The 17,865-nt window shown below is 46.3% G+C and overlaps 1 protein-coding gene and 2 long non-coding RNA genes across 3 annotated transcripts in view; 2 read left to right on the plus strand and 1 right to left on the minus strand.

Annotated features, from left to right (window-relative positions):
* The window catches only part of DLL3 (delta like canonical Notch ligand 3), a 173,404-nt gene extending 160,664 nt beyond the window's left edge, over positions 1 to 12,740 (plus strand). Inside the window, exon 9 of the mRNA XM_083516186.1 lies at positions 10,394 to 12,740. Within this exon, the coding sequence (XP_083372312.1) occupies positions 10,394 to 10,399 (6 nt within the window). The 3' untranslated portion in view covers positions 10,400 to 12,740. The remainder of the gene's footprint in view (positions 1 to 10,393) is intronic.
* LOC310712949 overlaps positions 1 to 17,865 on the plus strand; it is a 2,318,697-nt gene that overhangs the window by 1,926,966 nt on the left and 373,866 nt on the right. The gene's annotated exons all lie outside the window — the stretch shown is intronic.
* LOC310712965 lies at positions 1,649 to 4,088 on the minus strand. Its single transcript, XR_014529048.1, has 2 exons — positions 3,600 to 4,088; positions 1,649 to 3,477 (listed from the first exon to the last, which is right to left on the minus strand). It is a non-coding gene; the product is annotated as an uncharacterized lncRNA (long non-coding RNA).

Raw genomic sequence — 17,865 nt, forward strand, 5'->3', positions numbered from 1 at the left:
GTGTCATGTTATAAATTTAGTTTTCTTAATGATGTTGCTGGAGAAACAGGATTCAGTTTCAATACCGTTGTGTACTCAAAGCACCTCTTGCCTCTCACTCTCTGTATCAGCATGATGCCACCAAGGTGTAGCCATTACCTGCCCCTTCTGGGGGCACAGCTCATTCCACAAGGGGGTGGGTGGTTGCTTTGACAGCAATGAACCTTCAAACTTCACTGGAAGAAGTATGTAACAAAGACATCCAAGATTCATCTTCAGCTTTTTGGGAGGTAGCTACTCCAACAAGTTATTTCTCCTTAAGCCTGGAAGGCAAGATTGCCCTTCCACAGAGTTATGTTTGAATTAGAAGGATGACTTTTGAGAACATCTCTGCCAGAGGGTACCTGCTTTATGCCTAGAACGTCCTGAAGATGTTGAATCATCAGCTGTTCAGAAAGCACCTTCACAGTAGTCCCAATGCTTCTTTCTCTATCAGTGGAAGAGGATATCCTGGAGCGGGGTCTTCAGATGCAGAGGACGTGAGTCCAGGAGAATAGAGTGTCAATGTATATACAGGGCAACAGCCCGTACATGTACGTCATCAGCAAGCAACAAAGTGAGCAGTGTTACCTCAAGATTCCTAATGAAAGGAGCAGAAAGAGCAACTAGCCTAATATATCCACAATTCTACTGCCTATGCTTTCTCTAGCCCAGCTGCTTTGAAAAATCAAAAAAGGCAAAGGCCATCGTAATCATCCTCTTGTTGGCCAAGGCGTCTGGTTTTTGGACCTGATGAGGGTATGCTAAGCTCACCTGTGTGGCAATTGGGGGAGGGGGCTTTGGGCCACAGAGCTTTTAGTGCGGTGCAGCTTGAGGGGTTGACACTCTTCCTGGCCCTCTTTTTCTCTGTTAGGGCTTCAGGGAGTTTTATTGTTTTGAAGATTATTTCCAGCTGTAGAGTGACAGCTACACCAGCTTCATTATTTCCCCAAATGGGGGAGGGCACTTCTCACCAGAAGGAATAAAGTTTGCTGATTTACATGGTCCCCCCCTACATGAGAGCAAGGGGCAGGAGTAACCCGTCCAGGATACCCTCCATTCACCAAGGAACCTCCACGGTAAGTCCAAGGTTTCTTTCTCCATCTTGGCTCAGGTGTCCCTCCAAACGATGTGCTAAAATCCCTCTTGGGGCTGTAGGAGGCAGGCTGCGTCAGGGAAATTGGTTGGAGACTGCCTCTAGGAACCCTGCCCAGCCTCAGCTGAAGAGGGCAGGGTGTTCAAGCAGACAGGTGAGCCAAGGCGTACTGTGGGAAAATGAGCCCTTCTTCCTCCTAAGTCATTGTTTACCTAACCACACAGCTGTAAGGCAGCATCAACTCTGACCACATCAGCTATCTTTTCTTTCTCACATCTTGCACATGGCCAAGCAATACCATACCACCTCTGGCCAGATCCCAGAGAACCAACACAGTGCAGTGAGACTGTGGTAGCTCCCATGAGTAGGTTGTATAGAAACCCATCTCTCCCTCTCTTCCTCTCTCTTGTTTTGTTTTCTTCCCCTCTTTTCCTAGGGTTGAAGCCTTAAACTTTGCAGGCTTGGGGTAGACACCAGCAGCATTATCTTTCATTTCTGGGCATTTTTAAACTATGGCATCTTCAGAAGAGACTCTTCTTCTTTTTTTAACATATATAGCTTTTTTATTTTGTGTAAGCTAAGAGGAAATTTATACACTGAAATTTCAAATAGACCTCAGGCATGCACATAAACCTTGTTAGGGGTTGTTCTACATAGCATTCTCTTTTTTCCATAGGAATTTCCCCAAACATTTACAACCCATAGTTTTACTGTACATACAGCCTAAACCATAGCAATCTATGATCATGTCAAATTTACACTGTGCAAAATCAAAATATAGGGATAGTGGTACAACGACAAAAAATGCAACAGGTATATTTCCGTGTAAGACATTTAGACAGTTTTGGTCCTTCCATCCCAAACCAAATTGATTAACACAGAGATCTCGAGAATCAAGTGCTTAGGCAGTGATCACTTAACTAAAGACTCTTTTTGTGAGCCGCTCATAGCCCTGGCAGAAAAACAAAAGCCTCTGTCTCCAGTAGCCTCATTTTCCTCCCTACCAGAAACCATTGGAAAGGAAGATTTCACAGGCTCTGTTCACAGCCAAATCAACATTTTATCATTTAGGCTACTTGATATCAGTCTAAATGGGGTAAAGTGGTCCAGAGATGATCCCAGCAGCACCAGTGTCCCTAGAATCATGGCAACTGCTCTGGGGGTCTCCTCGGGGCCAAGTAGGAGGGAGGTGGTCTTGGTTCCCTGAAATATGGAGAACGCTCAGTTACACTCGCTGTTGCCAGTTAGACCTTTTGGACTACAGGTCCCATAAGCACTGGGAATTGTCATCTAAAATATCTGGAGGACACCAAGTTGGCAAAGGCCAGCTCGCATGAAAGAATTTGTAAGTTCACCAATGAAATGTGTGTGATATCCCTTAGCACAAAGTACTTGCCCCCCACCCGCCAAAAGAAGACTTGCTATTGGAGGGTACCACTCAGAAGAGACAAGCCCACAAGACCAGAGAGGGAAGAGGGTGGGACTGTTCTATAATTGTCTTAGTTCCAAGAATGAGAAGGAAGGTGAATGTATTGTGAACTAAAAAAAAAAAACACACACAAAAAGCAGGCAACTTGCAAAACCCAGATCTTCTGAATGGAACTGGACAATTTCATGAGATCAAGAGCTGTAAAGGACTTTATGCCAATAAGGATAAGTCTGTCATACAAGAGAGAACATCAGTTTTATTCCATTGAGAGGTGTTCTCAATATCTGATCTTGCCCGATGTTCAGAAGCATGTTGAGAATAGTGATCACTCTACCATGGGAGCACTAAATACATAGTTCCGCATCTCTCAACTATCTGCTGATCCGTGCCCAGTTGCAAGAGAAAGTCAGACATAAACATATCTTTTAACAGCAGTAGGGATGTAGAACATCCCCAAGTTTGGCTCTAAAGTGAGCAGGATTTTGCGAGCATTTCCTTCAAGTGAGACTCTCAAAAGATCAAGCACTTTGGTAAGTGGATTTAAAAAACTTGAAAAGTTCTTATATGCCTACTGAAATCAGCAAGACCCTGGCTTCCACATAACCCTAAACTATGGCTTAGTGCGCAAACCCTTCCCAGAAGCTTAACTACGGCTTGCTTACTGCCAAGAGACCATGAGCTCAAGCCATGCTTTGTTGTTGACTTATGAATTTTGGTTCCCTTAGTTATGACTTGGCAACCCTTCCTTTAACCACGGCTTGTTTAGCCACCAAATGCTCACCAGGATACAAAGGCACAAAGTAAGAGCAGAAGGAAACCAGAGTTTGTTTGATCACCTGTAAGACAACTCACATTTAACTTGTAGTTTGTTAAGCAAGCCATGGCTTAACGTTATGTGTAAACCCGGCCGTGATGTCCAAAGCCAGACTAAAACCTGCTGCATTCCCTAAAAGGGGTGATGAGTGTCTTCAGGAGTGGGTCTGTTTTTGCCCCACATCAGTCTTGGGCTGGGGGCAGGCAGCATGCTTAACTTTCTCTACCGAAATCAGTGGAAACCTCCATGTTTCAGATTTCAATTGAGACATGCTGCAAAACAGCTGCTGGGAGAAAAAGCAAACCCACTGCTGCTGGAGCTTGCTTTTTGTCCCTCGCTAACCTTTTCATGACTCCAGGGTCCTTAACTCCGTCTGTTCAAGTTAATAGTGATTTCAATACTGAGAGCTAAACATGCTGGGAGTCTGCACACATCTGGAGCAGAAGGAAACTCAGCCCATCCACCACTGAAGCTATTTCTGCTCCACCCACTCCACCTGGTGTTGAGATCATGAGCTCTGGCAGTAGCCAATGTTGTCATTTAGTCATTTAGTGGTGTCTGCCTCTTCGTGACCCCCTGGACCAGAGCACGCCAGGCACTCCTGTCATTTACTGCCTCCCACAGTTTGGTCAAACTCATGCTGGTAGCTTGGAGAACACTGTCCCACCATCTCATCCTCTTTCGTCCCCTTCTCCTTGTGCCGTCGTTCTTTCCCAACATCAGGGTCTTTTCCAGGGAGTCTTCTCTTCTCATGAGGTGGCCAAAGTCTTGGAGCCTCAGCTTCAGGATCTGTCCTTCCAGTGAGCACTCAGGGCTGATTTCCTTCCGAATGGAGAGGTTGGATCTTCTTGCACTCCATGGGACTCTCAAGAGTCTCCTCCAGCACCACAATTCAAAAGCATCCATTCTTCAGCAATCAGCCTTCTTTATGGTCCAGCTCTCACTTCCATACATCGCTCCTGGGAAGACAACGGGCAGTAGCCAATATCTGATTGCAAAAGTAGCCTGCCCTGCTACGCAGCTTCACCTTGATACCTGTGACCTAATGAGAGAACACCAATGACAGCAGCAAACAGAATGGTGCCGAGCAAGAACCACCTCAGGAAGAAGCATCTAAGCAAATTCTCACTCAGCAGCAGCAAAACTGGAGCCAAATGTCGGCAAGGCATTGCTTTTCTCTAATCACTACATAAATATGAGGTAGTCACAGGCAGTAGCAGTACTTGTCTAAAGTGGACTCCTTTGCACTATTCTTCCATTGGGAATCTTTGTAGCATCTTATTGGCCTGGACAATGCTCTAACAATGCAATGGTAGTCTTAACTCCAAGGTAGTCTTAACTCCCATGGCCTTGTGATGCAACGTGGAGGATGTAAAGATAGTGCAAGGACTATGAGCTACACCCAACCAAAGTGAAGATCTGTGATGTTCTGGTGTTCTTGGAAGGTGGCCTCCAGAAGAGTCTAAATCAAACACCAAGTGATGGGGGACAGTTCTGTGGCGGCTTATGGCGTGAAGGCTGCCATAAACAGATTTGCCCTGCACGCTTCCTACCACGTGTCAGCAGAGTTGAAACACAGTCAGCAGCAAAGCGTGAGGAAATGGCCCTGAGTCTTGATTAATGAGCAACACATGATTGTTCTAGGCAGCTTTATTGCCTGTTATGAAGCTTAACAGTTGCTATATACAGAGACTGCTTGCTTGCATGCTCTCAGCAGACCAAAACTGAAACACTCACATTCACTCAAATAATGCAATGTGCATGCCCACAATTTCACTGTCATCTTTGCACCTTTGTAAACAATCCTGCTACATGGCCAGAGCTTCGTGTTACATACGGAAACTCTCAGACATTTTTCTGAAAACGTATGACCAATATCCCCAACACCCCCTCTCAGTCTTTTCAGAACAACTATTTACAGAGCATAAACAGAGTGCTTACTTAGTATGGTTTTCCACATCTAAGCATTCAACCATCATTTTACATTTCAGGAATGTCAAAGGTTTCGTCATTGCATCAGCAACATTCTGGTTCCTTTCACAGTACACTGGCATAATTACATTCTGTGCCACGTTACTGTACATTTTACATACTGATATTTAATTTTGACACGTTTTGATCTTCCTTTAAAATGATCAGATTTAGCAAGAGATACAGTATACATGACGGATTATCAATAGAGACCTTTGCTGGAGATTCACCTTTCATTCCCATGTCAATCAGTAACTGTTTAAAATAGACCAGTTCACTGCACAACTCACTCAGAGAACAGTACTTGGCTTCAGTGGAGGATACACTTGCAAGACCCTGTTTTTGTGATTTCCATCCTATCGGGGAACCTCCAAACTGTATTACTAGTCCAGTTACAGTTGTTACAGTCCAGTTACAGGACGCGGGTGGTGCTGTGGATTAAACCACTGAGCCCAGGGCTTGCCGATCGGAGGTTTGGCGGTTCGAATACCAGCGACGGGGTGAGCTCCCCTTGCTCAGTCCCTGCTCCTGCCAACCTAGCAGTTTGAAAGCACGTCAAAGTGCAAGAAGATAAATAGGTACCACTCCGGCGGGAAGGTAAACGGCATTTCCCTGCACTGCTCTGGTTTCACCAGAAGCGGCTTAGTCATGCTGGCCGCATGACCCAGAAACTGTACACTGGCTCCCTCGGCCAATGAAGCAAGATGAGTGCTGCAACCCCAGAGTTGTTCGGGACTGGACTTAACTGTCAGGGGTCCTTTACCTTTACCTTTTACTTTACAGTCGTACCTTGGTTTTTGAACAGCTTAGTTCTTGAACGTTTTGGCTCCTGAATGCCGCAAACCCAGAAATGACTGTTTAAGTTTGTGAACTATTTTTTGAAGCCGAACGACTTCCATGGCTTCCGATTGGCTGCAGGAGCTTCCTGCAGCCAATCTGAAGCCGTGTTTTGGTTTCTGAATATTTTGAAGTCGAACGGACTTCCAGAACAGATTCCGTTTGACTTCCAAATTACAACTTTATTGACTTTCTATCAGGCAAATTAGCCCAGTCACTGTAAAACATTCCAGCATTTCATCACTTGAGGAATATACCTAAGAACACGCTTAACAGCTTGCCTTCCCATTTTGGTTGGGTTAGCTTTATCCTACTGAAGACACCTACTGCATAGCAGATGCCAGGTCTGCTCCACTGAGATAGATATAACAAACTATCGTTCAGCCTCCGCTGGAGTCCTTGCTCCTCTGCAGTTCTTCATATTAAATCTCTCCAGTAACTGAACAATTTCACCCTTTTGGCTGAGAAGAAAACTTTCGTCATTGGTTCTGTGCGCTTATACCCCAAGATAGGTTTGCACACTTCATAGATCATTCACTTTGAATTTCAGAGCGAGCTGAGCGGCAAAGCTTTAGAACGACACATAACATATCGTCCACAAGTGATAAACAACATTCATGTTTGTCTCCTGACCCTTTGATATACATGCAATTGTCTGCCACACTTCTGTTGAACCCAAGAGATTGCAAAGTACTATCCAGGCATTCATTCCAGTTTCTAGCTGACTGGCGCAGACTATGAATGGTGTTGTGTAATTTGTACAACTCCCTTGGATTTCCAGTCTCAAATCCTGGTGCTTGATCCATGCAGATCAACTCCCCCTCTGTCTGACTGCAATTGTACCACCTTGTGGGAAAAAATGTCAAGCATGGCATGGGGACGCTCCATACAACCCCTCTGTACACTGACTCTTAAAGTCTCCTTCCCCTGGCTCACAGGTTGTTGTTGTTTAGTCATTTAGCCGTGTCCGACTCTTGGTGACCCCCTGGACCAGAGCACACCAGGCACTCCTGTCTTCTACTGCCTCCCGCAGTTTGGTCAGACTCATGCTGGTAGCTTCGAGAACACTGTCCCACCATCTCGTCTTCTGTCTTCCCCTTCTTCTTGTGCCCTCCATCTTTCCCAACATCAGGATCTTTTCCAGGGAGTCTTCTCTTCTCAGGAGGTGGCCCAAGTCTTGGAGCCTCAGCTTCAGGATCTGTCCTTCCAGTGAGCACTCAGGGCTTATTTCCTTTAGAATGGAGATGTTTGATCTTCTTGCAGTCCATGGGACTCTCAAGAGTCTCCTCCAGCACCATAATTCAAAAGCATCCATTCTTCGGCAATCAGCCTTCTTTATGGTCCAGCTCTCACTTCCATACATCACTACTGGGAAAACCATAGCTTTAACCATACGGACCTTTGTTGGCAAGGTGATGTCTCTGCTTTTTATTTTTATTTTTTTATAAGATATTTATTAAAGTTTCAAAAATAAAAAGATGTCTCTGCTTTTTAAGATGCTGTCTAGGTTTGTCACTGCTTTTCTCCCAAGATGCAGGCATCTTTTAATTTCATAGAATCATAGAATCATGGTGACTGCTGTCACCATCTGCAGTGATCATGGAGCCCAAGAAAGTCAAATCTCTCACTGCCTCCATTTCTTCCCCTTCTATTTGCCAGGAGGTGATGGGATCAGTGGCCATGATCTTCGTTTTTTTGATGTTGAGCTTCAGACCATATTTTGCCCTCTCCTCTTTCACCCTCATTAAAAGGTTCTTTAATTCCTCCTCACTTTCTGCCATCAAGGTTGTGTCATCTGCATATCTGAGGTTGGTTACCTGCTGAAATCAACCCTTTTACAAGCAAATCCATTACCATCCATCAATTTAAGCCACTTTGCTCAGTGACACACTGTTGGCTGTATATGAAGGTACACCTTTCAAAAGTTAGAAGATTCTGACAGTTGGGTTTCTTTCTGTCCAATCCAAAATTTGTGGCACAATTCCTAAGGAGAAGATGTCCTCAAGCCCACAGCGAATTCCCCTTTTCACCATTCTCAAGGTCCAGTCTTGCCACCATTGTCTTCAGACTCAATATCCACAGGGGAAAGTGTAGAACACGCTGCATTAAGATTCCTTGTAGAAGAGATCCTGCATTATTGGTCATTTGCAAGGTATGTACATGCGGAAAGCCTTCAACAGCATCCGTATCAAGGCAGATAAAGCCATGCATTCTAGAAGTCCACAAGGCACTCCGGGGAGGCAGCTTTCTGGGCCTTGCAATCCTGGATTTTTGCCCGAGACAGATGCTGAACATCTAAACCGCCATCATTTCTTGGTGTGGTATCGCAGAATACCTTTGCCTCAGTAGAGGCGGCATTTGGGTGTGTGGTACTATCAGCTAAGGTAAAGGTAAAGGGACCCCTGACCATTAGGTCTAGTTGTGTCTGACTCTGGGGTTGCAACGCTCATCTCACTTTATTGGCCGAGGGAGCCGGTGTACAGCTTCAGGGTCATGTGGCCAGCATGACTAAGCCGCTTCTGGCGAACCAGAGCAGCGCACGGAAATGCCGTATACCTTCCCGCCGGAGTGGTACCTATTTATCTGCTTGCACTTTGATGTGCTTTCGAACTGCTAGGTGGACAGGATCAGGGACTGAGCAACGGGAGCTCACCCAGTCGCGGGGATTCGAACCGCCGACCTTCTGATCGGCAAGTACTGGTCTCAGTGGTTTAACCCACAGCGCCACCCACGTCCCTTGGTACTACTCTACATTAAATTTATTTGCTCAGTTTGGGAAAGCTGAATGGAAAAACTTAATTGACTGAACTCTTTTTTTAAATGCAAACTGTCTCCTCTTCTTGGGCGGAGGTGACTTGCTTTGGTATGGTCCACCTCTTGGAGCAGCACCTGAGACCATCTGGAGAAGAGCCAGCTGTGCGCTACCCTCACCTGTGATTTGTCCTTCTCCAGTTCTCTCAAGTGCTACTCCATCCCTCCTATAGGAAGCTGCCTTATACCGTCAGATCATTGGTAGCTGCACCACAGCACTGTGTGTTTGGGGCAAAAAAAACCCTGTTAAGAATGGTTATTCCTCAGACTGGCTCCTTCTCATTCAGGACAGAGAAAGGAGGAACCTTAAGGAGGGAGGAGAGCCCATCTTCAAGTTCTGCTGTCTTCTTCTCAATGTCTGTCTTCATTTTTAAAATTTATGCTTATTCAGGAACTAATGGTTAACAAACTAGGGTTGGGAGGCTGCAGAAAGGGGCAATATAGTGTTCCTAGAGGCAATCTCCAAACAATTTCTGTTAGGGAAATCAACTGTACTCCTGGCCTCAGAGGCGTTTAACCTCATCTTTTGGCGCGACACCTGAGGATGTGAGGACGTCAACTCACAGGTGAGTACACACAGTTGGCCACCCCGACATTTACTGCTGGGCTGGGGAGTTCTACATAGAGAGAGAGAGAGAGTGCATTACAAAGAGACTCCCTTTCCCTGTTTACACCTTGAGCCGAACTATTTGCTCATATGAAACTACAGCACCAGCTTTGAGCTGAAGAGAGAACTGAGAATACTTTAAATATATCCATTATACTTTGTAAGACGATGGTTAAACACCTCTCCGCTCCCAGTACCTCTGCCCCAGTGGGTATTATTTCAGTCATCCAGGATAGGTAGGTCAGTTGTACATGAAAAAAAAAATGGTGCAGGAATCCCAATATTCATCATCTGCACAAAATTAAGACAAGCCAAAAATTTCACAGAGATCCAGGTTTTAGAAATGCCGAAGGACTGCTGGTGGTACCTGGAATCTGGACTCTCTTCCCATGCCTGCAAGCCCCTCCTTATCTTGGGCTGGTTTGCTGGTTTGGTGGTGACACACCTCTTGCTCCTTACGAAGTTTTCCTTCAGGGAGCTGGGAATGTGAGCAGCCGCCGCTGTGCATTACCTTCTCGGTGTCCTGAATGGAAAAGGCATTTTGCGCTGGGCAGGGCAAAGGACTAGGAGGCTTCTCAGTGGCTTCTCCAGGAAACTCTTGGGTGAGGAACACGCCAGGCACAGCAGCAGTCTATCTGGAGATCCTATCTGGCATGATGATTAATCCAGACTTGGCAGGGATAATTCCTTCCTTGGAAACATGCTCACTTAGTTTTGGGGAGGGGGGAGGGCAAAAAGGCAATACTTGGTCATTGTGTTCCGTTCTAACCCTCCCTCCTCTTCTCCCTCCTTTTTCATATTCATTTCTAGGTCTGAAGAAAACCCTTCTCCCAAGCCTTGGACTCCACCGCCTGAATTTTATTTTAATTCCCCTCCAAATTCTCAGCTAAAGGAATGTTTACAGAGCAGACTGAACGGACTCCCGGAGCAGCCAATGTCTTACCATTATTAATTTTTGAGCTATATAGTATTATTATAAAAAAGACTCCTTTTTTAAAGGAAAATATTTAATATTTATTCTTGCTGCTATATTTTTTTATTTTTGCATCGAGAGCAACAGACTGACTCAGAATCTTAGGAAGCGATCGCTGGATTGGAAAGTCTTTGAAAGTCAGAGCTGGGTTTTGGAGAGGTTTGTCTGGGTTTTCTCTTGAAAGGGGGGAAAAGAAGGACGGAGGCTGATTTTTGGGGGGCGGGGGAGGCTGCCCTAGGATTGTCTAATCTGGAGAAAAGGCAGGTCCTTTTCCCAAACAAGTGCCAGGAAGGAAGCGATTATTTTTTCCATGTTCCTATTTTTTTATATGTTTTTAAACTGTTGCCCTTTTTAAACTGGTTTCCCTTCCGTTTTGTGGGCTCTTCGCCTCAGCCCACGGTGACTCTCCTCTCAGTCTGAAGGAGGAAAACTGCCCTTTCATTCAACCACCGGAGAGGTGCAGGAAAAAAACGACCCATACAGGAAGCTATGATTGATTGGATTTGAGTGATGCCTCGCCTTTCAACTACAAAAGAATCCACAAGGCACCTTTCATTGAAAAAGGAAATAAAAATTAAGAAAGCACAATGCGCACCTGTTGGCTTGATGTGGCTGTAAAAAAAACCAAGGAGGAGAGGATATGCTAAGGGGGACTCAGGTGAGATACTCACCTGTAAAAGAACCTGGCAGGACAGGTTCCAAGTATCCCTCTATTTTGCCAGTTGTAGTTCCTGAAGAAGCATTTTTCACCTGGAGGAAATGCTATGGTCTTGCCACTCTTATCACCGTACAGGGACAGCATTTATACAAGGCAAGTAGCACGTGGGAGACTAACAGATTCCTCCCTTTGTAGTGGAAGTTCCCTGGTTGATTGGTTTTAATCAGAGACTGGGAACCTCCGGTCCCCAGGCTGGGTGTGGCCCCTGGAGGCTTCCCAGGGCCACTCTTACCTGGCCCCACCCTCTCTCCCTCCCGTTCCATGGTGGCCGTAGGAGGGAGGGGGAAAGCAGCAAACAGCAGGTCCCAGGGGCCTGATCTGGATCAGGACCCAGGTGCAAGGTGGCCGTTTAACCCTTCAGTGTGGTCCTGAGCTGAATTGTGGCTGCCGTGCTGCCCATCCATAGACCCTCCAAAGCTCACTTAGGTCTCTAGCCCCACCTACTGCTGGAATATGGCCTGCAAAGATTCCCTGTCACTCTTCTGAATGATTCGGGAGGGAAACTCAACCAGACTCATAGGGGACACCGTTGTCCTTCATTGCGAAGCAGTACAGCAAGAGGAGATTCTGTTTAAGAGGACTTTGTGTCCTTGGGGTGCGTTGCTTTAGAAGGCTCCCCACCACCACCACCACCACTCCTCCCTCCACAAGAACAAGCCCCCTCGGCCACCACAGAGGCCTCCTGGTCAGGGAGACGGGCCTGGACCAAAAGCAACAGGGAATCTAAAAGCGCACTCTGGCAAGAGATAAGTCATCATTTTGGGCTATCAAGTCAAAACGGAATCCATTGTGCTTTACGTGACCAATTGGATGAACGTCGCGATTGCTTATTTTGCTTTTTGAATTTTTTTTAACACATTTTGAGAGATGGACTTCTTGTTCTGTTACCCCACAAATGGCAATTTGAAGCTTCGTTATAAAGAAAAGTTGACATTTCCCCCCCAATAATGGTGAGTATTTTTTTTTATACAAAAAGGATGAAGTGAGTGGAATCGTGCTTTGGTAGCAACTTGGTCAGTTTACTACAGCTGCAGCAACCTTGTCATTCCATTAAAAAAAAGATTAAGACTGCAATCCTAGACTTGCTTACCTGGGAGTAAAACCCATTGAAATCAATGGCTTTTACTTCTGAGTAGTCGTGTAGGACTGCAGTTACATTTTCAGCCTCTGATCCTAATGTCACAGATTTTAACAGAAATATTTTGGGATGCATAGCAGTTCTGGTTCCTTTTTAAACTGTTCCCCTCCCCCCGCCCCATGTTTTCTTTTTTAATTTAAAAACACAATAAATACTGTGTACAAAAAAATTCTGCTGGAGATGCTTTATAAACATATTTAAGTTGTATATACTGTATATTTATAAGTGCCATGTTTATATATCCTTCCCCACCCTCTGTGACTTTTCTTATGTATGGTCCTTTCTCTCAAAAGAAAGTTATATAAAATATCTATTTTGCTCAGTGAAACCGAATCTGCCTGAAGCTGTTTTCTTCCACTGTTTTGCTTCATTTCTACACCACACTTCTACACAACCACCACGTCCAGGTGGAACTTTTAGGGTGCCTGTGATGGGGACAAGCAGCCGAGCCTGTGCCCAGTGGCGTCCCAATTTATTGAACTGGGCAGTGGACTAGCTCAAGAAATTTTGCCGCCCAAAGCACAACGGCAATCTGAGAGGTGCAACCCAGGCTCCTCACATCATCACCACAGAGTTTGTGGTCTTGGCATTCATTGACATTGCCAAGGATTCCAGATGTGGCCTCCCAGTTTGCATAAGGCTGTTTAAGGGACCTCTCTAAAAATGCTGCCACGCCCAAGTGGCTGAATACATTGTTTGAGTTAGGCCTGCCCTCAAGGGATACTTCCGTGTCCAGTCAGGTCCCACCACACTGAAAAAGAAGCCACAGGTGGAAAGCCACCAAGGTGGTTGGACTTCCATGACTGCCACCATCCCAAGCCTGGGGCCATGATGGGTGGGCTTGATAGGAGTTGGAGTCCAGTAATATCTGGATCTGAGGCTCCAAGACTTTGGCCACCTCATAAGAGAAGAGAAGACTCCCTGGAAAAGAGCCCGATGTTGGGAAAGATGGAGGGCGCAAGGAGAAGGGGACGACAGAGAACGAGATAGTGGGACAGTGTTCTGGAAGCGACCAGCAAACTGCGGGAGGCAGTGGAAGACAGGAGGGCCTGGCATGCTCTGGTCCAGGGGGTCACGAAGAGGCAGACACAACTAAACAACAATAATATCTGGAGGGCCACAGGTTCCCCACCCCCTAACGTAGGGGGAGTCCTTGTGAGTAGCAGGAGAAGCAGAGGTCTCACACTCAAAGAAACCAAGCACAATATTTGTGGGAGACAGGCAGTGGCATCATCAAACAGGAATCCCTTTCCCTGAACCAGCCCACCCAAAGTTGCACAAACAAAGCTAATAAAGCATCCCTGTTTAGGGAAGTTTTTAATGTTTAATAGGTTATTGTATTTTAGCATTTTGTTGGAAGCCGCCCAGAGTGGCTGGGGAAACCCAGCCAGATGGGCAGGTATAATTATTATTATTATTATTATTATTATTATTATTATTATTATTATTATTATTATTCAGCCCCCAACTATTTGCAAAACCTTGCACAATGTTTCGCGCAGAAGGGACATTCCACGAGACCCAGTTCCTGACACCTCCTGGGAGTTAAAGGATCTGGAAGACGTTCCTAACTTCCATCGACTTCCTGACACTTGATAACCACACATGGCTTTTCGTTCTTCGGTGGAAAGGGCAAATAATTTTTCTTCCTGCTGACACTCAGTTTGTCCACTATTGTAGTAAGGGGGGGGGCTCTTCACAGTAGGGATGGGAGAACATTTGACTGTACACAGCCAGGTACCCCTGAATAGAGGCCCCTTGGAGATGAATTGGCTCCCTGCTTCGCCAAAGCTTTGTCCCCCTATGCCCGCCCCCAGGAGCAGAGCTCCCTGAACTAACAGAGGAAAGTGTTAATGGGGAAACCATAAGGCAGGCAAGTGAGAAAGGCGCTGACCTACCAGCCCTGGGGCAGCTGTTTACAAGCAGCTGTCAACACATGGCTGAGAAATGAGTGTGTCCACTCAGGGTGTGGGTCATGGCTGTCAAGGCTTTGAGATGGGCGTGCTGGGGAGTCAGGAAGCGGGTGCTCCTATGAAAGGAATGTTTTAAAAAAATTAAATATATAGCCGCTGGTTTAGTAAAAGCTTTTCTCCCCCAGTGATTGGGTTTAAATATAGCATCACATGCTGGTAAAAAAGGGGGAGGGCAGTCACCACCCTCTCTCCATCAGATAGAATTAGAGCAATCAAAAATGACACCATCAAGGAAGGACACATCTAACCTGCAAAAACCACGCCTAGATAGAGCCAAAGAACCAAATACAGTGGGACGTCGGGTTACAGGCGCTTCAGGTTACAGACGCTTCAGAAATAGTACCTCGGGTTAAGAACTTTGCTTCAGGATGAGAACAGAAATCGCACGGCGGCGGCAGCAGGAGGAGGCCCCCTTAGCTAAAGTGGTGCTTCACGTTAAGAACAGTTTCAGGCTAAGAACGGACCTCCAGAATGAATTAAGTACTTAACCCGAGGTACCACTGTACCAGGAAGCAAGCCAGAGTCTGGCCTGCCAGCCCTCTGAACCCAGGCTCCTCTACAAATTGGATGGGCCACAGGGCCTTGGGCATTTAGCCACATCTGCCCAACAAGGAATGTTGCACTGCAAATGTGCTAAGGGCACTACAAATAACGAAGATTGCAAATAATAATAATAAAAATAAATAAATAAATAAATAAATAAATAAATAAATGGTTTTTAAAAATTGTATCTTGCCTTTCTTCCATCATGGAAACTGAAACAGAGTCCATGTGGTTCTCAGGCAGTTTCCACTCCAGGCACTGCCCAGACCCTTAGCTTCCAAGTGACTTTAGCCTCAGTTGACTTCAGATCATGCTCAATGGTGCACGCTAAGTGCCTAACATTTCAAAACAATGTTTTGTGTAAATGAAGAGGAGCAGACTGAACAGCTTCAGTTAGCAACACTCATTACTGGGCATGAACTCTTCTTCTGCAATCCCTCATAGCCAAGTAACATTGACTTCCATAAACACGGTTTTAAAAGTGAGTCCGTAAGTGACTGTGGAGGCCAATTCTGGATCCAGATGTCCTTCCACAGTGGGGACGTTGGTTCCCAGGTGGGAGTTGATCACAGTGAGGGTTTGCCAAGCGTGCCTTCCTCTTAGCACGATTCTCCCTTGCGTCCTGAGTTCGAGTGTCTTCAAAGCCCAGGACACCTTTGGTCAAGGCTGTTCTCCAACTGGAGCGCTCGCAGGCCAGTGTTTCCCAATTCTTGGTGTTTACACTACATTTTTAAAGATTTGCCTTGAGACATTCTTTAAACCTCTTTTGTTGACCACCAGCATTACGCCTTCCATTTTTAAGTTCGGAATAGAGTAGTTGCTTTGGAAGAAAATCATCAGGCATCCGCGCAACATGACCAGTCCAACGAAACTGGTGTTGAAGAATCATTGCTTCAACATTGCTTCATCCATCTAACACAACAGCTGTTGCTTCCTCAAACACAAAGCGTCTTACACGCACACACCTTTGAAGATGGCATAAACAGAACTGCATTGTTCAAAAATTTAAAGGGAAATATATACTAAAACATACCATTGGTCCAGCTATTCTGTAAGACCCTAAGAACAGCTGCTGGATGAAGCCAATGGCCTGTCTAGTTCAGCTTCCTGTTCTCAGTGGCCAACCCAAAAAGGGGCATCTCTTCGCCCTACATGCAGGTTGTGGGGCTCAAACCCGGGGCCTTTTGCACGCAAAGGAGGTGCTCTCTATCAATGACCCACCACAGCCCTTCCCCACAAATGGCTCAGCAACACCCTGCTGCTTGATTTCTAAAATAAGATGAGCTGGGTTCAAACAAGCCTGGATACTTGATCCGCAGAACTAGAAGCTGCCACCCTAACCCCAAATATGCTGGGGTTAGCTGCAAATACTCAGTACAGTGGTACCTCGGGTTACATACGCTTCAGGTTACATACGCTTCAGTTACACACTCCACTAACCTAGAAATGGTGCTTCAGGTTAAGAACTTTGCTTCAGGATGAGAACAGAAATCGTGCTCTGGCGGCGCAGCGGCAGCAGGAGGCCCCCTTAGCTAAAGTGGTGCTTCAGGTTAAGAACAGTTTCAGGTTAAGAACAGACCTCCGGAACGAATTAAGTACTTAACCCGAGGTACCACTGTATTGCGGAAAAAGTGCACGGGACACACTGAAAGGATGAGTTGCACATTTATCACTTGGTGCTGCAATGAGCCAACACTGACTGAACGTTAGAATCAGTCAAGCACAGGACATTTCGGTGGAGTCAGTTCACAAGTCCAGCTTCAACTCAGCAAGCAACCTGCCTGCATTCAATTTTCCGGAACTGAACCATACCTCAAGTGAAGTAAGTCTGATTTCTGACAACGTTACCAAGGGCCCATCTTAATAAAGCTGATTTATTTAATAAATCTGCATTCCCGTGGCCCGTCTTAATATACACACACTTTGCATTCACCCAGAGAGACCCTGCAGATCATTCCAGCAGTGCCCCCCAGTGTCTCAACAACGAATCAAGTCATTCTATCACAAAGTTCCAAACTGAGCACAGTTCTGTTCCCCGATAGATATAAATTGCTGCTTTCGAGTCACTGCTCTCCCTGATATCCCTTGATGTCAGCCCTGTTTAGGGGAGTTTTTAATGTTTGAAGTTTTATTCTGTTTTTAGTCCTCTGTTGGGAGCCGCCCTGAGTGGGGAAACCCAGCCAGGTGGGCGGGCTATAAATAATAAAAATGATGATTATGTCCAGGCTTAGAAAGCCTATCTAGCTACCACATTTTTCGCCCCATAGGACACACTTTTTCCCCTCCAAAAATGAAGGGGAAATGTGTGTGCGTCCTATGGGGCGAATGCAGGCTTTCGCTGAAGCCTAGAGAGCGAGAGGGGTCGGTGCGCACCGACCCCTCTTGCTCTCCAGGCTTCAGGAGAGCCCCACCGCCAGCCCCACAAACTCGGGGGACAGCGGGAGGCGCAGTGCGCCTTTCCCGCTGTCCCCTGACTTGGTTAGAAGGCTGGCGGGGGGGAGAAGCCTGCTCCTCCCCGTCGCCAGCCCCGCAAACTGGGGGACAGCGGGAGGCGCAGCGCACCTTTCCCACTGTCCCCCGACTTGGTTAGAAGGCTGGCGGAGGGCTTCCCCCTCCTCCAGCCCCGCAAGCTCCCAGAGCCATGCCAAAGCTGCACGCAGCTTCGGCATCGCTCTGGGTCCTGTTCTGGGGGCCCCGCGCCTGGGGGGAGGGGGAAATAATTTTTCCCCCTTTATTTCCCCCCCCCCCAAAAAAAATCTTGGTGCGTCCTATGGGCCGGTGCGTCCTATAGGGCGAAAAATACGGTACATTTCAGCAAAGCAAGACTACCATCAACCTGCTTCTAAAAACAGCAAGTTTCTAGATTTTATTGTTGCTTGATAGGGGGGGAAGTATAGGCAGGTCTGTACAAAGAAGCCCAGAAGAGAGAAGGTGGTG

The sequence above is a fragment of the Podarcis liolepis genome (genome assembly GCF_965112155.1).
Source record: "Podarcis liolepis genome assembly, chromosome: 7".
Lineage (NCBI taxonomy): Eukaryota > Metazoa > Chordata > Lepidosauria > Squamata > Lacertidae > Podarcis > Podarcis liolepis.